At 34.4% G+C, this 19,066-nt stretch overlaps 4 protein-coding genes across 5 annotated transcripts; 1 reads left to right on the forward strand and 3 right to left on the reverse strand.

Moving 5' to 3' along the window:
• Positions 1 to 341: 341 nt before the first annotated feature.
• LOC108198476 (uncharacterized) lies at positions 342 to 1,392 on the reverse strand. Its single transcript, XM_017366231.1, has 2 exons — positions 562 to 1,392; positions 342 to 473 (listed from the first exon to the last, which is right to left on the reverse strand). Exons 1-2 carry the CDS (start codon positions 1,390 to 1,392, stop codon positions 342 to 344), a joined length of 963 nt encoding a protein of 320 aa, XP_017221720.1.
• An 88-nt stretch (positions 1,393 to 1,480) lies between these two features.
• On the reverse strand, positions 1,481 to 3,153 carry LOC108198477 (protein FAR1-RELATED SEQUENCE 11-like). The gene is made up of 4 exons (XM_017366232.1): positions 3,130 to 3,153; positions 1,920 to 3,035; positions 1,780 to 1,862; positions 1,481 to 1,703 (listed from the first exon to the last, which is right to left on the reverse strand). The coding sequence occupies exons 1-4, from the start codon at positions 3,151 to 3,153 to the stop codon at positions 1,481 to 1,483; spliced, it is 1,446 nt and encodes a 481-aa protein (XP_017221721.1).
• Positions 3,154 to 6,943: 3,790 nt separating this feature from the next.
• LOC108197649 (probable protein phosphatase 2C 73) lies at positions 6,944 to 9,095 on the forward strand. The gene is made up of 6 exons (XM_017365323.2): positions 6,944 to 7,102; positions 7,420 to 7,668; positions 7,760 to 8,047; positions 8,163 to 8,280; positions 8,393 to 8,625; positions 8,755 to 9,095. The coding sequence occupies exons 2-6, from the start codon at positions 7,429 to 7,431 to the stop codon at positions 8,983 to 8,985; spliced, it is 1,110 nt and encodes a 369-aa protein (XP_017220812.1). The 5' UTR covers positions 6,944 to 7,102; positions 7,420 to 7,428; the 3' UTR covers positions 8,986 to 9,095.
• Positions 9,096 to 12,291: 3,196 nt separating this feature from the next.
• On the reverse strand, positions 12,292 to 15,983 carry LOC108198478 (uncharacterized). Of its 2 annotated transcripts, none has more exons than XM_064083324.1 (7): positions 15,398 to 15,983; positions 14,696 to 14,893; positions 14,339 to 14,611; positions 14,047 to 14,149; positions 13,617 to 13,735; positions 13,241 to 13,417; positions 12,292 to 13,082 (listed from the first exon to the last, which is right to left on the reverse strand). In XM_064083324.1, the coding sequence occupies exons 1-7, from the start codon at positions 15,689 to 15,691 to the stop codon at positions 12,345 to 12,347; spliced, it is 1,902 nt and encodes a 633-aa protein (XP_063939394.1). In that variant the 5' UTR covers positions 15,692 to 15,983; the 3' UTR covers positions 12,292 to 12,344. The 2 variants fall into 2 exon arrangements, with proteins under 2 accessions (XP_063939394.1, XP_063939395.1); XM_064083325.1 differs by having other exon boundaries at positions 13,241 to 13,444.
• Between the last annotated feature and the right edge of the window lie 3,083 nt (positions 15,984 to 19,066).

Raw genomic sequence — 19,066 nt, forward strand, 5'->3', positions numbered from 1 at the left:
TTGTTTATCCGCAAGATTCGAAAGAATTTTAAATTGTAGTGAGTATCGTATTCAACCCCCCCCTTCTACGATACTTTGGACCTAACAATTATTTATAAAATATATTATTATTTTATAAAAACATTACTTAAAGGATTATTTTTTTAAAGATAGGTAATAGAATAATTTATTTTAAGATAACAATTGACTAATTAATACTAACAAGCATGCCTTAGAGTAAAAATAACAAGTTAGATATATTGAAAACATACGACAAAAACATTTAATATTAAGCACACAATAAAATATATAATAAATATCAAATGTATATTACAATGTTTGAATAAATTACATATTAACATCTAGCCACATATCAATTTCCAGTTCTCAATCCTAGACATCAAAGGAGTGTCCCATCCCTGTACAGAATCTTCACGAAATCTGGTCCAAAATCCATAAACCACTGGAATAGGGCAATTATCCATCAAAGAAATCTGCAGACAATAATTATGATGTTAGTTGAGTATCATCATACAATTTAATAATTTAAGGATGATCATATTGATAATAGTTTGTACATACCGAAACAAAGTGATTAGATTTTCTTAGAAAGGCAATGCAGATTAATTTTTCTGGACGAACAATGCCTTCTGGAACATATAACGGCAAATATGTCAAATTACCAAATTTTAGTTCTATCGGGTGTAAACCAACTAATATCACATTATACATAGTCGCAATTACTGGACCCATTTCATCCATAGACATCCAATATTCCACTGGACAAGGACTTTCACAGTAATTAACCTTGCGTAGCGTAATCCATGCTTCTTCTATACTTTTATGCCATACTTTTGCCCAAAAGTCTATACGTCTCTCTATGAAATCATATAAATCCATACGCACCCTTCTCCACTGGTCCTCTGACCCATAAATTTGATGAGCCACTGATCTATACCCACAATTACCATCCCCAAGAACATTCACGTATTCATGAATATAAGGAACGATAAAATGTGGAATTTCTGAAGGTATGTATTCTTCTCTCATCGAAGTTTTACTCTTATTACTTGATTTAAACTTTTTGTCAACATGCTCGAAGTACGAAGGATCTCTTTTTGTGGAACTCCTAGATGTCGGGCGACCTTTGCTTTTTCGATCACTAATAGGCTCTTCCAATGTAACTGATTCTGGGTGTATCATCTTTTTTAGTTGAGATATATACATTTTTTTCACTTCTGATGATTGTTTCAGCATCAAATCAAAGTAATACCATAAAATCTCATCATCATATTGGAATTGTGTTTGGTGATCATCAGAAGAATAAGAAGTACCTTCCATATGAAGAGTTCTCCAAAAGACATGAACATTGTCTAACTCGATACCTCTTCCTTCCTTATCCATCAATCTCATCTCGTGTGCGCAAGGGAGACCATGTGACGTTCGCAAATAACATCCACAAGTTTCAGGATTAGTGTCTACTTCATGTCGACTATATTCCTCATAAATCTTTTTTAATGGCGACGTGAGAAATTTTACCAGTCAACCCGGTCAACAGATGTAAAACACTGATATGAAGGTCTTTGTTTGTTGACCTGACAAAACTAGCTTTAATTTCATTTTCTTGAAGTTCTAAAAATGAGTGCACCCTCGACCAAATTGTGTCCAAACTTCCGGTCGATGTCTTCAAAAATCTCTTTAATGCGTTGTGAGCACTTTCAACTCTGAAATAGGAGTAAAACAATTAAAATAGTACAGAATAGTTACTAAAAATGAAATAATAATAAATATAAATTATACCTGTTAGTGGTTCGATTTCCAAAGTGCAACACCTTATTCGTGTAAGCATGCACAAATTTTTTTGCATGAATCAACCACGTATTCTGCACATACATTAGTAATTTTGATTTATTAGCATAAGTATTTTGAAAATGTTGTACTTTTTCTTCATAGTCGACTTCTGTCTCAGCATGAACAATCTGATTCCAGCGACCCACGAATCCTCGTGCAAATATTTCACTCCTAGTACCAACTTTTGCCCGAGATTCCACATTTTTTGCAATATGCCGTGTGCACAACATATGATAACTACTAGGAAACACACCATCAATTGCATTCATCAAAGCATATTCTCTATCGGTGACAATGACTTCCGGGAGATGATTTTGATCGAAGAGAGCTTTTGTACACTGAAGAGCCCACTCAAAGCTGTCTTTTTTCTCATCTTGTAAAAATGCCAACCCAACGACAAAATTCTTCCCGGTTGGTACGCATCCAACTATTTGTAGCAATGGCATTTTGTATTTATTTGTCTTGTATGTGCAATCCATAATCAGCACATAGTAAAACTGATGCAAAAGTTGCACGGCCTTTTTGTTTGCAAAAAACAAATCAGTAACCACATCAGTGGGTGAAGCTCTATACGAAAAAAAGTAGGATTCTTTATTCAAATAACTCAAAAGCTGTTGAGTCACTGATCGATCTCCCATTTCTTCCTTCCTTAGAGTTTGCCGGTAGTTGTACACTTGTTTCATCGTTGTTAAGTTCTCCTTGTTTTCATTCTTTATAGAAATCAAGATCTGAGAAGGAGGCACATGAGCTTGTGTCATCTCTTTTGCTTTAAGCTTTTCATCCTCAGACAACCTGCTCATTATTGAACGACCCACGTTATATATAGGAAAATCATGATTGTGATTCCCGTCAATAACAAATAATCTCCATTCTCCTGCAGAAATTTCCTTTCCTTTGAGACGAAATGGACAATTACATCTTTTGGTTCCGCTGCTGCGCTTCTTATTCTTAACTTCAGAAGTATTGTCCTTTTCTTTATTTCTACGATATGATAAAGAACGTTCACATCCAAAATATACAACTGCATCACCCAATCCCTTGCCATCACCACCTCTAGAAGCAGTAACAACTATGCCTATATTATTTTTTTGCCCGACATTTCTGACAAATATTTGCAAGTCACGTCGACTACAAAATGACTTGTCTGTTTCAAATAAGTGACCAACATTCACCGGTGAGCCCGAATTAAGACCAAAATATACATCCTACAATTTTAGAGAAGAATGTAAATTCAGAATTTCACATGAGTAGTGAGAAGAATTATGAGAAAATTTTCAAGAAAAATAATTTTAAACTTACTGAAAAATCTTTTTCTCCATCCATGGTTATACGATAATTCCTGTATACAAAAATAATTATACTGTCACCTAGGGTAAAAACATTAACAGTTATTAAATTGTAGTATATAGCACAAAATCACATGATAATATCACTAGCGACAAAATCACATTAGCTATCAAGAAATTTGAATCCCAAATCAATATATTTTCTATTAATATTTTTAATAATATTTCATTGAAATATCATATCACAATACAAAAATAAATAAGTTGGCAAATTTAGAAAGTGACATATACACTCACATAGGATGATAGAAAAACGAAAGTAAATACAATATTGTTTAGAAAAAGAAAAACAAAACATATTATTATTATCCACTAATTATATATATATATATATATTATGTTACAAGTAAAAATTTGAAATTTAGAAAAATAAAATTAACATATTATTATTATTTATCATATTATTTTTTCGGATAAATATATTTAGTATTAAAAAATAAATTAGTAGAGAGAATAGTATATGATAAACTAATACTTTCATGGTGAAATATGAATTCGTGATCCATTAAAAGTATAAAAATATAACATATATATAACTAGGCCACATAATATTATGTATTATTATTTATTATGTTATTGTTTAAAAATAAATTATTTTGATATCGAACCAACATAAATTATAAAGTAAAGGTTAATATATAAAAAATATATACTATTATTTATCATGTTATTTCTCGTACATAAATATTATAAGTATTGTAGAGCGAATATTTATAAAAAATTAAAAAATAATGACAACACAATATTTTTTAAAATGAAATCCACACATAAGAAATATGAAAAAGTAATGGCTTACATATAAACATAAAATCAGTCACATAGAAAAAAAAATATAAGATCAATTCATGCATGATCATATAATAATATACTAAAAAAATGTTCACATATATATATGCATCATGTAATTTTAAGAAAGTAGTGTTTACATACAGTCAGGTGCTGGTTGATGAAACTCTCTATATTCCAAGCACAAGTTGATGTGATGAAAGTGTAAGGGATGTCAGCAAGAATATCAAATTACCTTAAACAAACAAATAGGTTGATCAGTAAAGCTTCCATACATTACAGGTTATATAAAAAAATATATAAAGATATAAAGATCACTTACAAAGGTCATGCAGATGGTTGATAAAGTTGGATGATTGCGTTATACAAGGACATGAGATGAAGTGGAGAGAGTTGTGCACAAGTAAGTTGATGAGGTTCACGTCAGGAAAGAATTTTACTTTTCACGTATGAAATTAGAAAATTTTCTTGTTCAAGTATAGTAAAACTAGAATTATTGTACATATATATACACAGATGAGTGATTGAATATGAAAAAACTAACTATTAATAATATTAATCTAAAAAATATAGATTCATGTATTGAGAAAGTATGAATACGAATGTATATTAAGTACATTGCACTATGTTGATAAGATACTGTGCATATGTGAATTAATCTGAATATATATAAATGATTAGATAAGATACTATGTACACGGACGTGAATTAATTTGATTATATTAAATGATGACACATAAAATTAGGGTTGTGCATTAAATGGTTACACTTAAACTAGATTACACGTCTTTATACAGCCTCGGCACAGAAAAAGAAGAAGGGCAGCAATGTAATCTCTCTGAATTGCACTAAGCAATTTTGATTTGCATTTAGCAACCATGTTTTTTAACTGTAGTAACCATATTCGTCTTTTGTTTGGTCAGTTTGGTTAACAATAAAAAATAGGAAGTATGAAAAATAACTGTAGATATAATAAACCTTGTAGGTTGAACATGTCGGTAGCCTTAAAAAATTATGATTATTTTATTTTCTCAGATAAAATTATGTTATCGGTTTTTTTTTTGAAATTATTATACTACAACTTTGATATTTTCAACATTGTCATATTATTACTGCACGTATGATGTTTCCGTTTTATTGGAATAAAGGGAAGATAATCTTTCTTCATCTTATATTTTTCATATTTAGATATGAGTTGTTGTGCTCTTAGATTATTTTTTTGGATTAAAATAATTGTTAATAAATTAAGAACTTTGTGATAATAAAACCTATATTTATTAAAATTAAGTTCATTCTTATTCTACATCACAAACTATTTTAATCCCAGAAAATTTAAATAACTAAAATAATCTCGAAACAGATTTTGTACTTGCATATATTTGATTTGGTCTGATATGATCCCATAATATCATACAAAATAAACTCACAAAATGCAAATAACCACATTGATGTTATATTTTAACGAGAATGGACAGTTAGTAATGTTATACAATCTGTGTAAACATCAAACTGTGTGTTTGTGTGTGCAAAGTATCGAAAAAAGAATAAGTGCGTAAGAGACAGAAATTAAACGAAAAATATATGAACAGAATTCGAGTTCAGTGTGTAACTGTCTTCTTAAAGCGTATTTCGCTCTCACCGTATGTGATGAACGATCGCCTATCAGGATAAAATGGATTAATGGATTGACGATACGAGAAGTACCTTCGACGAACTAGAACAAGACTAAAAATTATCATCGACGACTAGAGTTTTAGGATGCAAGAGGTTGTGTATTTTTGTGTGTGTGAAAATACACAATTTATTATAATAAATTATCAGTTGTATAACAAAGTTTTTCTTCACCCAAACAGACGTCGGCATTGTTGTTCCCCCCGTATTGAGGGAAAAAAAATTTATGGACAGAAATCATATTTAGTGACATGCTTATTAAAATATGATTATGATCATTGATCACCAAATTTTATAATCATGTCATTTTAAGTCTTTAATAGTGACATGCATGCTTAGATATACATGTCTGTTAGTGCACAAAAGCCAAACTACCAATAGAATTGACGATTACATAAAAAATTAACATAATCATAATGTAACAAGAAGACTAGACACTCTACCTAGTTTATTCGATTAATTTATTTGATTTAAGTATTTGCTTTAATCAGAAAGTTAAGCTCAACTAATCTCTCCACCAAGCTTATTGAATTGACAATCGATTTTGAACCATGAATTTACTATATTTTATTACCGCCCCTTAATTTTATATTGTTATATCTAAATGACCATCATTGTAAGTAACAATCCGTACAATTTTTTATTCGAAAACAATCATCAGCAGAGAACATTTGCTTGGCCAATATTAACTTGGTATCATTACCTTCAACTTCATTCAGCATCGACTTCTAACACTTGTTAGGGATTGTTATGTAATTTCCGATTTTTTACACTATAAAATTATGTTTTGTTTATTACACTTGAACCGATCGACTTCGGAAAGAAATGCGCCAAATTATTATCATTCGACAGAAAAGTTAGCGACGGAACTAAATCGGAATTTAACACATTTCATATTGATTTTTAATAAGAAAATTTTGTATATCACGGTTGCTTTAAGTAATGTCCAAAATGTTATAATTGTGAAAAATTGACCGAAAATATTATTTATTAACGCGTTAATCCAACATTTTGATTTTTAGAAGAAAATACTATATCATGTTATGTTTAGGTATAAAAATTATTATTTAACATTATACGATTTTGTGTTGTTAAGTGATACGATATATGAAATGGTGTGTAGCTTGCAGGTCTTCAAAACGCTTCACGATCTGACATTAAAAGAGTAAAAGACGCGTACTTTTGGATTGCAAAATAATATCGGGACCATTTATGCTTTGTCATCTTTATCTTTAAAAAAAATGATAAATTCGAGGTCACTATCCAAGAAAAAGAAAAAGTAAACGTCTATATATACGGAAGACGCATGAGTTTGAAGAAGGACAAGTTATCTGAAGCATTTGAATACTACAAATATCGCTCCCTAGCCAACCGGAGATTTATTGCAGAGTTGGATTTTCCAGTGTCTCGTTTGAGTTTTGATCAGTATTATCATTCAGTAAAGAAGATCATTCAAAGCAAGTAACAAGGTGATTGTAGTTCATATTTTGTTTGATCAAATCATATTCATTTGGTATAAAATGTATTGTAACATGCACTTAGTTTCTTCATTTCAATTCTACTTCTTTGTCATCTTATAGATCCATTTCTCTAGGCTAGCTAATCTTTTTTTTTTTGGATTCATTTGAAGAAATTAAAAGTATTAGTTTTGTTAAAGTTTAGCAACTACTCTTCACATGTTAAGGTTTAGGACCTAAGAGGCTAAGATATACATGTTAGTTTATGGAGACAAGTTCATAGTCCTTAGTAGAAGACTCTTAAGTGACTTAAAATTTTGAACATGCAGTTGTTCAAGATGGTGCAGTTTTCATTACTAATCAATGGCTTGGCAAAGAATATTTCGACTAAGAATGGGAAGAAAAAGGTTGATGGTGGAAAGGAAGCTGCAGATGCATTGGCTAAGGAGGCGAAAAAAAGTAATCTGTTGTCAAGTTCTCCTGGATATGTCAGCGTTGGAGGGTCTGAAAATTTCGCCTCTGCCTACTCTAAGAGAGGAAGGAAAGGAGAGAATCAAGATTCCGTTATAGTGTGGGAGGTATGCAGTGTGCTTATTAGATAGATAATCAAGGAGTAGCCTAATGACAGATAGTTGGAATCTATTGTATCTGATTGGTTATTTTTTGCAGAATTTTGGATGTCAAGAAGACATGATATTTTGTGGTGTTTTTGATGGACATGGTCCTTGGGGTCACCTTATATCTAAAAGGGTCAGGGATTCGATGCCTTGTTCTTTGCTTTGCAATTGGCAAGAAGCTCTAGCCCTATCACTTTACTCTGGTGAAAGCCTTCATCAGTTCAGTACATGGAGACAATCTTACTTGAAGACCTGTTCTGCTATTGATCAAGAGCTTGAGCAACATCCCGGGATTGATTCTTTTCACAGTGGTACGACAGCTCTGTCCATCGTTAGACAGGTGACTGATAAGTAGACTAAATCAATGCATTTCTGCATTCCAGCTCTACCTTATCTAGCAACTTGTGTTCTGCCATAGTGCTATTGTGTTAGAATTCCAGTATGATTCTTTTCAGGGCGATGTCTTGATTATAGCAAACGTTGGTGATTCCCGGGCAGTTCTGGCAGCCACCTCTAGTGATGGTAACTTGGAGCCAGTTCAGCTTACTATTGACTGTAAACCCAACTTGCCTCGTAAGCTTCCTCACTCATTCCTCTATCTGAAATAGGCTTGGAAGAATACTAGTTAGTACATGAGTAAAATTTATGGTACTGACATTTTTCATACTTGGATTCTTTATATCAGAGGAGACCGAGAGGATTACACGAGCAAAAGGGAAAGTATTTTCTTCAAGTGATGAGCCTGGGGTGTATAGGATCTGGATGCCAAATGGAGAGACACCAGGAGGTCCAGGATTAGCGTTATCCAGAGCTTTTGGCGACTTCTTTATTAAGGATTTCGGTCTTATTTCTGAGCCAGAAGTGACACAGCGGAACATAACCAGTGATGATCATTTTGTTATATTGGCTACTGATGGGGTATGATGTGATTTAGCTACACAAGCATACAATTGTAGTCATCTTGATTGATGCAAAATTTAATTTATGATATTTTTGTTCTGGTTTTTATTCTGAACATATTATTAATTCCATATTTTGATCTGTTAGGTTTGGGATGTTATCTCTAACCAAGAAGCCATTGAGATTGTCTCTTTAGCACTGGACAGGGAAACATCTGCCAAGAGATTGGTTGAGCATGCTGTTCGTGCATGGAAACGCAAGAGGAGGGGTATTGCAATCGATGATATCTCAGCTATCTGCCTTTTTCTTCACCCTGCTTCGTCGTCTTCTCAGGGAGACTCTTTAAGTTGCTACAAGAAATCAGCTGATACTAGCTGAGGAAAGATCAAAAATTGGTTGCCATTGTTTATTACAAGCTCGTTAAGATTGCTATTATATTTTTGTAGAATTGAACGATGATCACTTTGATGATTGATCATCTCATATCATGTCTGTACATATAATCTTTTTCCAAATTTGTTCACTTCACTTATTAGGCCTAATGAGAAAATTTCAACATTTGACTCGTCTCGTATTTGACAAAGAATTTGAAATGTGAAAGAAACAACATGGATGAAACAAAGAAAGAATGGTCTATATTGTATTTCTGATTACAACAATTATATAACATCATAATGGAAGACTAAGAACTCAAAGTAGAGAATTCTGCAGACGAAGAGCTTGTTAATGAAGGCGATCCTTCACCACTCTGTGGGAAATCAGAGATGGAAGCAATCATACGGCTGATGCTAAGTGACCGCGCTGGTTTGAAGCTAAGTGATTTTATCAACTTGTTATCAGAGAAGACATTAGACGAATTTGAAAGGATGAAATAAACCAGAGCCTGAACAACCACAAACATGACCACCTTGATGACAAATGTTTCTGCTTCCATCACTACTCAAAGATTTCTTGATGCCAATACTTGGAAAGGAACTCGCGTGAAGTTGGGTATGGAGAAAATAAGATGTGTATGAACTCTGAAAAATACTGGATGTGTTTAGGATTATATATAGAATGGTGCTGTTCTAAAGAAGTTGGCTGTGACTTGTTTCTGGAAAGAAGGAGGAAGCTGTTTTAGTTTGGCCTTAAACGTGAGTTTTTGTTAGGAAAGTGGCTTCATCTTATCCAACATTAGTTGTTATGACCTATGACTCATCAGTCATTGCTAAATTGTATAAACAGGAAAAGTAAAGAAACTTGAGGGTGGCTTCTGTTATTAATAATTTAAATGATTTCTTCTCCTTTCTGCTAGCTGTTTTCTAGAAGACAAAATTATATAATGTTAAGCCTCAATCACCAGACTACTTGCATTATATTCTCAAGTTGCTTGGTTTGGACAGGGGCTTCATCTGAAGACTATAAAATTAACAGCTTCTTGAAACTTCTGATTTTTTCCAAATTATTTCAGTATCTTACAAATTGACCAAGTTATCCCAGGCACCCGGGGAAAAGACAGTCTCTGTACTTTTTATGGTATCTCTTTGCTTCTTGGAAAACAATTAAGGCCTGTGTATATCTCTGAATTTCATTCATCAACTAATCGAAAATTAAAACAGGCATATCACTGACAATAGACCCTATCCACTCAGAGCAACTTAAAATCCTCGACATCTATTAAAGTATGAATTGATTCGTTTGCTACTCGAATAGGACTATATCCTGTATTCATGATTGGTCACATGTTATATACTCTTCAAATTGAAAAAATACAGTCTTCATGAATTTCCCAGTTCTCTGATAAACAATTCTCTTATTTTTATACATAGGCATACTTTAGCTCTGTCACTCCAGTCTGGTGAATGCCTTCATCAGCTTAGTACCTGGGAACAAGCTTAATTGAAGACTTGTTCTGCTATCGATCAAGAGCTTGAGCATCATCCTGGAATTAATTATTTTTACAGTGGTACTACTGCTCTGTCCATCTGAGACAGGTGAGGCAATATGCTACAACATTTATAAATTGATTGAATTTTTTCATTTCTGCTCTTAGGCTCTATTTATCAAGAGCTGTCAGCAACTACTTCATCAAGGATTTCGGTTTTATTTCTGAGGCTGAAGTGACACATCAAGCATTACCAGGGATGATCAAATTTGATAAATTGGCTACAGATGGTGTCTGTGTTATAGTAGCTTATGATTGAACTACTACTCTATATAGTGACATAATTATTAGCTAATTCTACCGCTTTTATGATTGAGAATTCTAATACCGAGTCAGAAAATCCGGGCAGTTATATTGTTCAGGGCTATTTAATATTGTCAGACGTATCTCAGCTCCTTAGCTTTCACATCCCTTTGAGGCAATAACTTTTCATTGTTCAACTTGTGATGCATCAGGTGAATATATAGGAGCAGTATTTCTCTCGTTTCGTATTTGACAAAGAATTTGAAATGTGAAAGAAAAACATGAATGAATCAAAGAAACAATAGTCTTAATTGTATTTCTGATTATAACAATTATATTACACCATAATGGAAGACTAAGAATCAAAGAATACCCCATGAGTCCATGACACTGAGTTGCTACATTTGAGAACCACAGGCATCAAAAGCACTGCACAGCTACTAGTATTGCTGTATACATTTTTAGTTACAACTCAAATTAGAGAATTCTACAGATGAAGAACTTGTTAATAAAGGGGATCCTTCACCACTCTGTGGGAAATCAGAGATGGAAGCAAGCATACGGCTGATGCTAAGTGACCGCGCTGGTTTGAAACTAAGTGATTTTATCAACTTGTTATCAGAGAAGACATTAGACGAATTCGAAAGGATTAAATAAACCAGAGCCTGAACAACCACAAACATGACCACCTTGATGACAAATGTTTCTACTTCCATTACTCTTCAGCACTTTCAGCCCCAAAGTTTACTACTACTCAAAGATTTCTTGATGCCGAGACTTGGAAAGGAACTCGTGTAAAGTTGGATACGGAGAAAATAATATCTGAATGAACTATGAAGAATACTGGATGTGTTTAGGATTATATATAGAATGGTGCTGTTCTAAAGAAGTTGGCTGTGACTTGTTACTGGAAAGAAGGAGGAAGCTGTTTTAGTTTGGCCTTAAACGTGAGTTTTTGTTAGGAAAGTGGCTTCATCTTATCCAACTTTAGTTGTTATGACTCATCAGTCATTGCTAAATTGTATAAGACAGAAAACAAAAGAAACTTGAGGGTGGCTTCTGTTATCAATATTTTAAATGATTTCTTCTCCTTTCTGTTGGCTGTTTTCTAGAAGACATACTACACTGTTCAAGCTCAATCACCAAACCACTAGCATACTTTTCTTAAGTTTCTTGATGTGGACAGGGGCTTAATCCAACAAATTAGTGTTCTTCTCTAAGTAGTTCATGTCTTTTGACAGAATCAGGAAACTTCTGAAATTTTAACTTTTTTATTATCTTCCAGTTTACCTAGTTTCCCCGCCCCTCATATTCTTAGACACGGAAACAGTCTCTCTACTTCTTACATTTCTCACCGTACTTCTTGGAATATACGAATGTGTTCAGTTCAGGCGTCTATCTTTGCATCTAAGTCATCAACTTATTTGGAAACTAAAAACAAACATAACAGTGCCAATAAACCCTGTCCAGTCCGTGCAACCTCAGCAATTCAAAGACATATATAAGGATTGGCTCGTTACTCGAATAGGACATGTATCATATACTTTTCAATGAACAAATACAGTCCTCATCATTTTTCCAGTTCTTTGATTAACAATTCTATCATCTTCTTATACATGGGCATATAGTGATCATTAACCATAGTTTTTGACAATCTTAGCTTACTATACAATTCCCTATTTGTCTCGTAGATACTAACATGTTTATGTTCATGCTCCTCAGTTATATGATCCTGACCTGAATCACTTGCCTCAGAGGTGACTACAGTAATTATATGCATAATTCTTCCAGGAGGATACAAGTGGAGGTTCTCGACAACATCAGAAGTAGATGTGATTGGTTTAGTATCAGTTTCGACAGCTAGTTCTATTTCTTCCTTTGTGATTCCTGCTTTCTGCTGCACTTTCTGTTCAGCTCCATTATCTCCCCTCTGGAGTTCCATCTCCAGTTCATACAAAAATTCACCTTCGCTCATGTCCCCCATGTTGGAAGCACTACTACTGACTCTGGTATCTGTGAGGACCTCTTCTTCTTCATCCGTCTCATCATGTCCTAATACCCCCCTAGAAGTACTTCCTTTGACACGGTTTGCATCTGGAACTCTATTTGCAGTCTCACTCTTAAAAGGATGCAGTGACCGAGAACTTGATCTCTCACCTAGAAGTGACGTTTCAGGCGAATCCTCTTCTTTAGGGCTTGGCAAAGAGGCAACAGTACGTCGACGAGCTCCCATACATGACCATGATGCCAGGGTTGAGCGGGATCTAACGACAGCCTCAGCAACATTCTGGGCACGCCTCATCACACCCTATAGGTAAATTATCAGTTAATACTCTGCAATCAAAATATAACATTTTAAATTGGGATGGCAAAATAAAGATTTAATTGTACTTAGAATAGGCTTAGAAAAAGTTTTTTATACTTGGCCGGACTTTCAAACACATAGAGCTGCACTAAAGAACTTGCCTGTGTACTGTTAGAAACAGGACGAAGAAGGGCACTTGCACTAGCAACCCTCTCTCTTGCACTAGCCATTGTTGGGAGTCGAGATCCCAAAGCAGTTGCAGAGCGGTAAAAAACATTCAGAACTCTTGTATGCTCAACTTGATCTAACAGATCATTATACCAAGACGATGCTGTGACCTGATGATAGGATTCTAAATAAATAATCTCTCTCAGACAAAGGAACTTCAGTATACATTTTATATTATAAATGATCTCATATGGAAGCACTTCTGATGTAGAAACCAGGGGTCTAAAATTTGAAATGAGCTCATATGGATTGTGATAGAGGAAGCACTATCTGCAAATAACTTATCAAAAGGAAGAGAAGCTATCATACCTCTGAACGAAGATCATCTATTGAAGCCGTTGAGAAAGTTGGAACAAGATCAGAACCATTAATAATGGTAGTAATAAAATGCTTCCCTGATTCCGCTAGTTCCCATGTCATACAAGCAGCTGCCAGAAAGGGATTTTGCATAAAATTAATGAAAGCTAATCACTAACAATGAGGTGGTTTCTCATAAACATTTTTCACAGTACTCGGCCCAGGGTAGATAATTATTCTTATCAAATAAGCAAATACACTTCTGAAAATTCAGTCTCTTGTTTATACTGGTCTTATTATAATGCAAGACGATGTTTGAACTAAAATAGTCGAATTGCTGCTTCACATACCAAAGGCTAGGTGCAACGAGTACGTGAGTAAAGGGAAGTGAGACGGGGCAGATCAATGAAGGAACTCCTCATAAATGGGCTCATTGACATACCTGGTGCAAATGTGATGCAAGTGGTTGACGAAAACTCTTTCTGTTCTCGAAGAATGTAGGTCAACAGAGAAGCAGTACCACCACCAAGTGAATGGCCAACTATCTACAAGTAAACCAAACTCTTTTGATCACAATATTTCCCAAGCATACAGCATAGAAAAATTTGTTTAAGAAGCTGCCAACTAAAATTGACACGCCTAATTCTGGGGTATGACTGATACTAATTCAGAATCATATATGTAGAAGGCTTAAGAATATACATATAATAAACTGGTAAATATGCTATGTATACCTTTACTTGGTAATCAGGAAAGCTATTGAGAGCCTTTAGTAGAAATGGACAGCTGAGCTTCGCAATCCAACGAGCAGCAGCAACCATCCCACAGTGGGCATATCCTAATACCAAATCGCTAATACCACCATCATGTAAAACTGAATGATGAAAAGGGACCACTGCACCTGTTGCAGCAGTTAGCGTATCTTTAATGCTATGAGTCCCCCGTATCACGAGCAGGAAGCATTTTAAATTTTTGTCACATAATATAGTGAAAGCAGGCCTTAAAATCTGTATTAGAAATGCAAACAAAACAGTCTTAACATTTAGAAGATTTCATAATTGACAAACTTAATGTAAAACAAATCTGCATACCCCAGCTTTGGGCTCCCGGAGAATAACATCTTCGTGAGTGTAGCCAGCAGACTCCAAAAAAACTGGAAAGGGCTTCTTTGAGAAAAGTATACAACATGTTAACAATGACAAATAATGCTTCATATCAGCAATAATATCTGGTCCCTTGAGCTGAACACAATCATCTCCTGCATATACGCTTGCAACCTGTAGATTACCCTGCATCGCGGATATATAACCTTGTCAGTAAACTATCCAAAAATCCAAACTACGCGACTCCAGGTGAGCCAAAAACATATACCTAGAACTCTTCATATTTCAGAAGTTCCGGCAACTACATTGACATTGACAAGAATGTGCTAAAACAGAAGAGTCTAGAGTCGAAACTTTTAGTGACACATACTCTGGAGCATTATAAATCAGAGAACATAATTAAATTGCAAGGATACTAAATAGGAGGATATTACAATTTACTCATGAGGTAAGAAAAGATTAAAAAAATTAAATCATTCAGCTTAAATTAACTATCCCTAAATCATATATGGTCACTAACAGTAGCACAGACATCCGACATTTCACATAAACACATCTTAACCAAACATGCTGAATTATTCAGCGTGTCAAGGCAGGTGCGCTTTTATTTGAAGATATAGCGGACCTTCCTTCTTCACAAATAATAAACATCAACAAAACATAAAACAAAAGACAAATAAATCAGCGCACCTGCCTGCGCATGTAATAATTAATTCCGAAAGCCAAGTCGCCAATAGGCCATTTCCCCAACGTCTCAGCATAAGTAAACCTCAGCGTCTCTGTAAGCGTATTAATAGTTTCTAACCAAGTAGCTGGCGCATGAGCTGGCCTTCTCGCAATTCTCCTCTTCACGGATCGACTCGACTTTGAATTCTCATCGCGGTTGTCATCATCGTCATCCACTTTCGTTGACAATAATTTCCTGCTCACATAGTACAGAATCACCACCATTCCGGCTGCCGTTGCCATTGTTGAAGCAGCCATTGGATCATTACCAAAATCAAAAAATAATTGATCGAATCAACGACACATTTTATCGAATTTTGGACTCAAAATCAAATATCACGTTATCAGAATTAGCCTATAGGCATTGAGGCATACAATGTTACAATTCGAGATGAATTTGAATCCAAAATCGTGAAGAATTTTCGAAATCGGATACGGAGAAGATGACTGAACCTTTTGTAACATTGATTACATCTACGTATTTACATATCTAATACAAAATGTATGAATGCATGGAAAGAAAAAGGAAGAGAAAATGGCTTTTATTGAATTTGCATATATGAAACGGTAGAACACAAATTCGGACACACAATATTGGATTGGGATTTTAAAGCATTTTTTTGCATTCATGAAATCCGAGGGTATTCGATTGGGATTGTTTGAAATCCATTAAAATCTTGAGGTATTCAATTGGGATTTTAAACTATGCTACAAAATCTGGTGGTATTCAATTGGGATTTTAAATTATGCTTTAAAATCCGATGGTATTCAATTGGGATTGTTTAAAATCCATTAAAATCTGATGGTATTCAAATGCTGATGGATTTTTTTTCATTTCATAAAATGATGGATTTTGTGGCATTCTTCAGTGTATTTTAAGTTTTTTGAAATCCCACCAAATTCAATGGGATTTCGAAGCATTGTACCTAAATCCTATCAACTCTGCGACATTTCATCAAGAATCCGCAAAAAATCAAAATCCCATACAATCTATTAAAATCCATAGACTAAAAACAATGCATTAAAATCCCAATCGAATACACCCCCGTAACTTTTGGAAGGTACAAAGGAAATTTACAGGTTAAAAATCCTAAGAAGAAACAGGGAGCAAGCCGCGGGGAGTCTTAGAGCATACGCAGCGCGGGGCTGCTTTTGCTCTTGGGACTCGTGAAATGACTTATCCACCATATTGTGGCACTGAACAGCAATGTAGCATATAGTATAAACTGGTCCGGTGCCTCTTCCCCGGGCCTGGACAGTTTAGTTTTATATTATTATTTCCATTCCCTTTTTTAACAGCCTATAGCAGTTTTATGCTTCTTTGTTCTGCATTTTACTTGTGAGCACAGTAAAAAATGACCTTTACATTGGAAAGCTCGGGGTCAGTTTTTCACAAATCCACCACCAGCTGAGGTGTCATCTTTGTGTCAGTGGGGGCAGATGAAGTAACCCCCACCGCTGCTGGTGCTCTTAGAGCTTAGTTATCCACGGAGAAGGTACATCATTCAGTATATAGTATATTAATATTATTGTTTTGGGTTAAGGTTGATAGTCCACCTGAGTAGTAGATTTGTATTCATTAGTATTTTATTAGCATGCAACACCTCGGACCTTTGTCATACAGTATCGATCAAAGTGGTCAGGTGGGTTTGATATATTAATTAGATTAACAAAGCTAAGACTCCAATCTGTAGTGATGTCGAGGTTAATAATTAAGTCAGCAATGCATTAGTAATAGCACTAATGTTTAGTCAATGGCTTAGTATTTATGTATGATTTAATAATAAATCGTAGTTTTGTTTATAGGTTCGGAGCCGAGGGTTTAGATAACTATTTCCGGATTCTCGTGAGTGTTCGATTAGTTATTTTCGAGGTACGGATTCTATTCCTTTTATTCAGCGCTACTCCTTTCGGTATGAAATAATTTTGATCTGTCCTATTTGCTAAGGTTGTTTTGCGCTACTCATTTGACTGTTTTGATTTCCGAAAAAAATTTTAAAAATTCTGTTTTGAAAGATTGAAATATTTGTGATGCGGTTTTCAAAGATTTTACAAAATATGATTTGCTCAGTTTATTTGAAATATCTGTACCCTGAGATTTTTAAGTTGTGAAAACAATTTTGTTTTAAACCCTTAGAGAGATATAGGGTATACCGAGTTACCCAGCTGTAGGGGTACTACAGCCATGTCTTTGCGGCACCATTGACATGACACTTCCGTGACAGTGTGATCGGTCACGGCGTATCCTTCTGTTAGCTCTTGGGAGGAGCTTTGGCCATTTTGATTATATGTTCAGGATACGTGGGTGCACCCAGTTCAGTTTGATATGATTTGTGATTTGACGGTGACGTTGTATATGCCGTACACGTTATCCGATTTGTTGCACACATTAGGTACCCTATGATGTGTGTATATGTATATGTTCTGATTTGATCTCGGTATGAAATATCCTAACCCCTTGTTGCTTCAGCCTATTATTTTAAAATAACTGATTTATATTACTGTCAAAATATTTTAAATGTTTCTTGTTTTGTAAATGTTTCCAATCCGTACTGGGCATTTGGCTCATGCCGTATTCTTCTTCTGGCAGGTACTTAGGGGGATTCGGGACTGTGTGATGGAGAGCAGCCCATTCTTTTCATTGTTTAGGACTTTATGGACTTCTAGCATTTATTCGGATTTTATTGTTTAGAGATTCTATTTATTCGCATTATTTGGATTAAATTATTTTGGAGGATTTATATCATTCTAGAACTTATTAGAACTGTTTATCATCGTTTGGAATATATATTAGTGCTCTGTTTGCAGGTTTTGGATTTGTAGGTAACCTCTCGTCTTAATTTAAGATAGGGGTGTTACAATTATTCACATATAAATATCGAACTCAAACATTTATTACAACAAATAATAAATAAACACTTGACTATGACTGTGGTAGACATACTCCCTCCGTCCCAGTCATTTGTATACAAATGGCTGGGACACGGAGACCAAGAAAATGGGTAAGAAATGAGTAAAGTTGTATGAAAAGTGGGTATAGTGGTGGGACCCATTTATATTTAATAATAAATTTGAGATAGTGGAGGAAAGTAGTGGGTGTAATAGTATTTATATTATTATAGAATGAAGATAGTGGAAGAAAGTAGTTGGTGTAATGATGTTTTATATTATAAAAGTTTACGGTTTTTGAAATGTATACAATTGATGGTAATCCCAAAAAAGAAACTGTATACAATTCATTGGGACGGAGGGAGTAGATGATAGACATCGAACTCGAATAGATGATGCATGTACCACAAACTTGAGGAGACCAGGCACCTAAAACAAGCTGTTCTGTCTAAATCAGATTATAATGTCGTGAAATGTACATGTAGTACTTGATTGTTTATACTCCCTCCGTCCCAGTCAATAGTATACATTGGGGGACGGGGGCGCGGCACGGACTTTAATGCTTCAATATAGTATAGTTCTGTAAATTATTTTTAAGATTTTCTTTTTTTGTATAAAATTATAACATTTATACTTTTATACAAAAAAAGAAAATCTTAAAAATAAGTTGTAGAACTATGTTTTATAAGAGCCTTAAAAAGCGTGTCGAGCAGTGAAAAAGAAACGTATACAATTAACTGGGAC

This window comes from Daucus carota, chromosome 8 (genome assembly GCF_001625215.2).
Source record: "Daucus carota subsp. sativus chromosome 8, DH1 v3.0, whole genome shotgun sequence".
Classification (NCBI taxonomy): Eukaryota; Viridiplantae; Streptophyta; class Magnoliopsida; order Apiales; family Apiaceae; genus Daucus; species Daucus carota.

Bases quoted from the DNA above. Each gene is read 5' to 3' on its own strand.
- LOC108198476 (XM_017366231.1), bottom strand. From the start codon at position 1,392: ATGAGATTGATGGATAAGGAAGGAAGAGGTATCGAGTTAGACAATGTT. The intron at 474-561 runs GTATGTACAAAC...TATTGTCTGCAG, and splicing joins AATCTAATCACTTTGTTTCG to ATTTCTTTGATGGATAATTG.
- LOC108198478 (XM_064083325.1), bottom strand. From the start codon at position 15,691: ATGGCTGCTTCAACAATGGCAACGGCAGCCGGAATGGTGGTGATTCTG. The intron at 14,894-15,397 runs GTGCGCTGATTT...TCCGCGATGCAG, and splicing joins ATTATTACATGCGCAGGCAG to GGTAATCTACAGGTTGCAAG. The intron at 13,736-14,046 runs GTATGTCAATGA...CCTTTCTGGCAG, and splicing joins TTGCATCACATTTGCACCAG to CTGCTTGTATGACATGGGAA.
- LOC108198477 (XM_017366232.1), bottom strand. From the start codon at position 3,153: ATGGATGGAGAAAAAGATTTTTCA. The intron at 3,036-3,129 runs GTAAGTTTAAAA...CTAAAATTGTAG, and splicing joins ATGGAGAAAAAGATTTTTCA to GATGTATATTTTGGTCTTAA. The intron at 1,704-1,779 runs GTATAATTTATA...CTCCTATTTCAG, and splicing joins GGAAATCGAACCACTAACAG to AGTTGAAAGTGCTCACAACG.
- LOC108197649 (XM_017365323.2), top strand. From the start codon at position 7,429: ATGGTGCAGTTTTCATTACTAATCAATGGCTTGGCAAAGAATATTTCG. The intron at 7,669-7,759 runs GTATGCAGTGTG...TATTTTTTGCAG, and splicing joins ATTCCGTTATAGTGTGGGAG to AATTTTGGATGTCAAGAAGA. The intron at 8,048-8,162 runs GTGACTGATAAG...GATTCTTTTCAG, and splicing joins CTCTGTCCATCGTTAGACAG to GGCGATGTCTTGATTATAGC.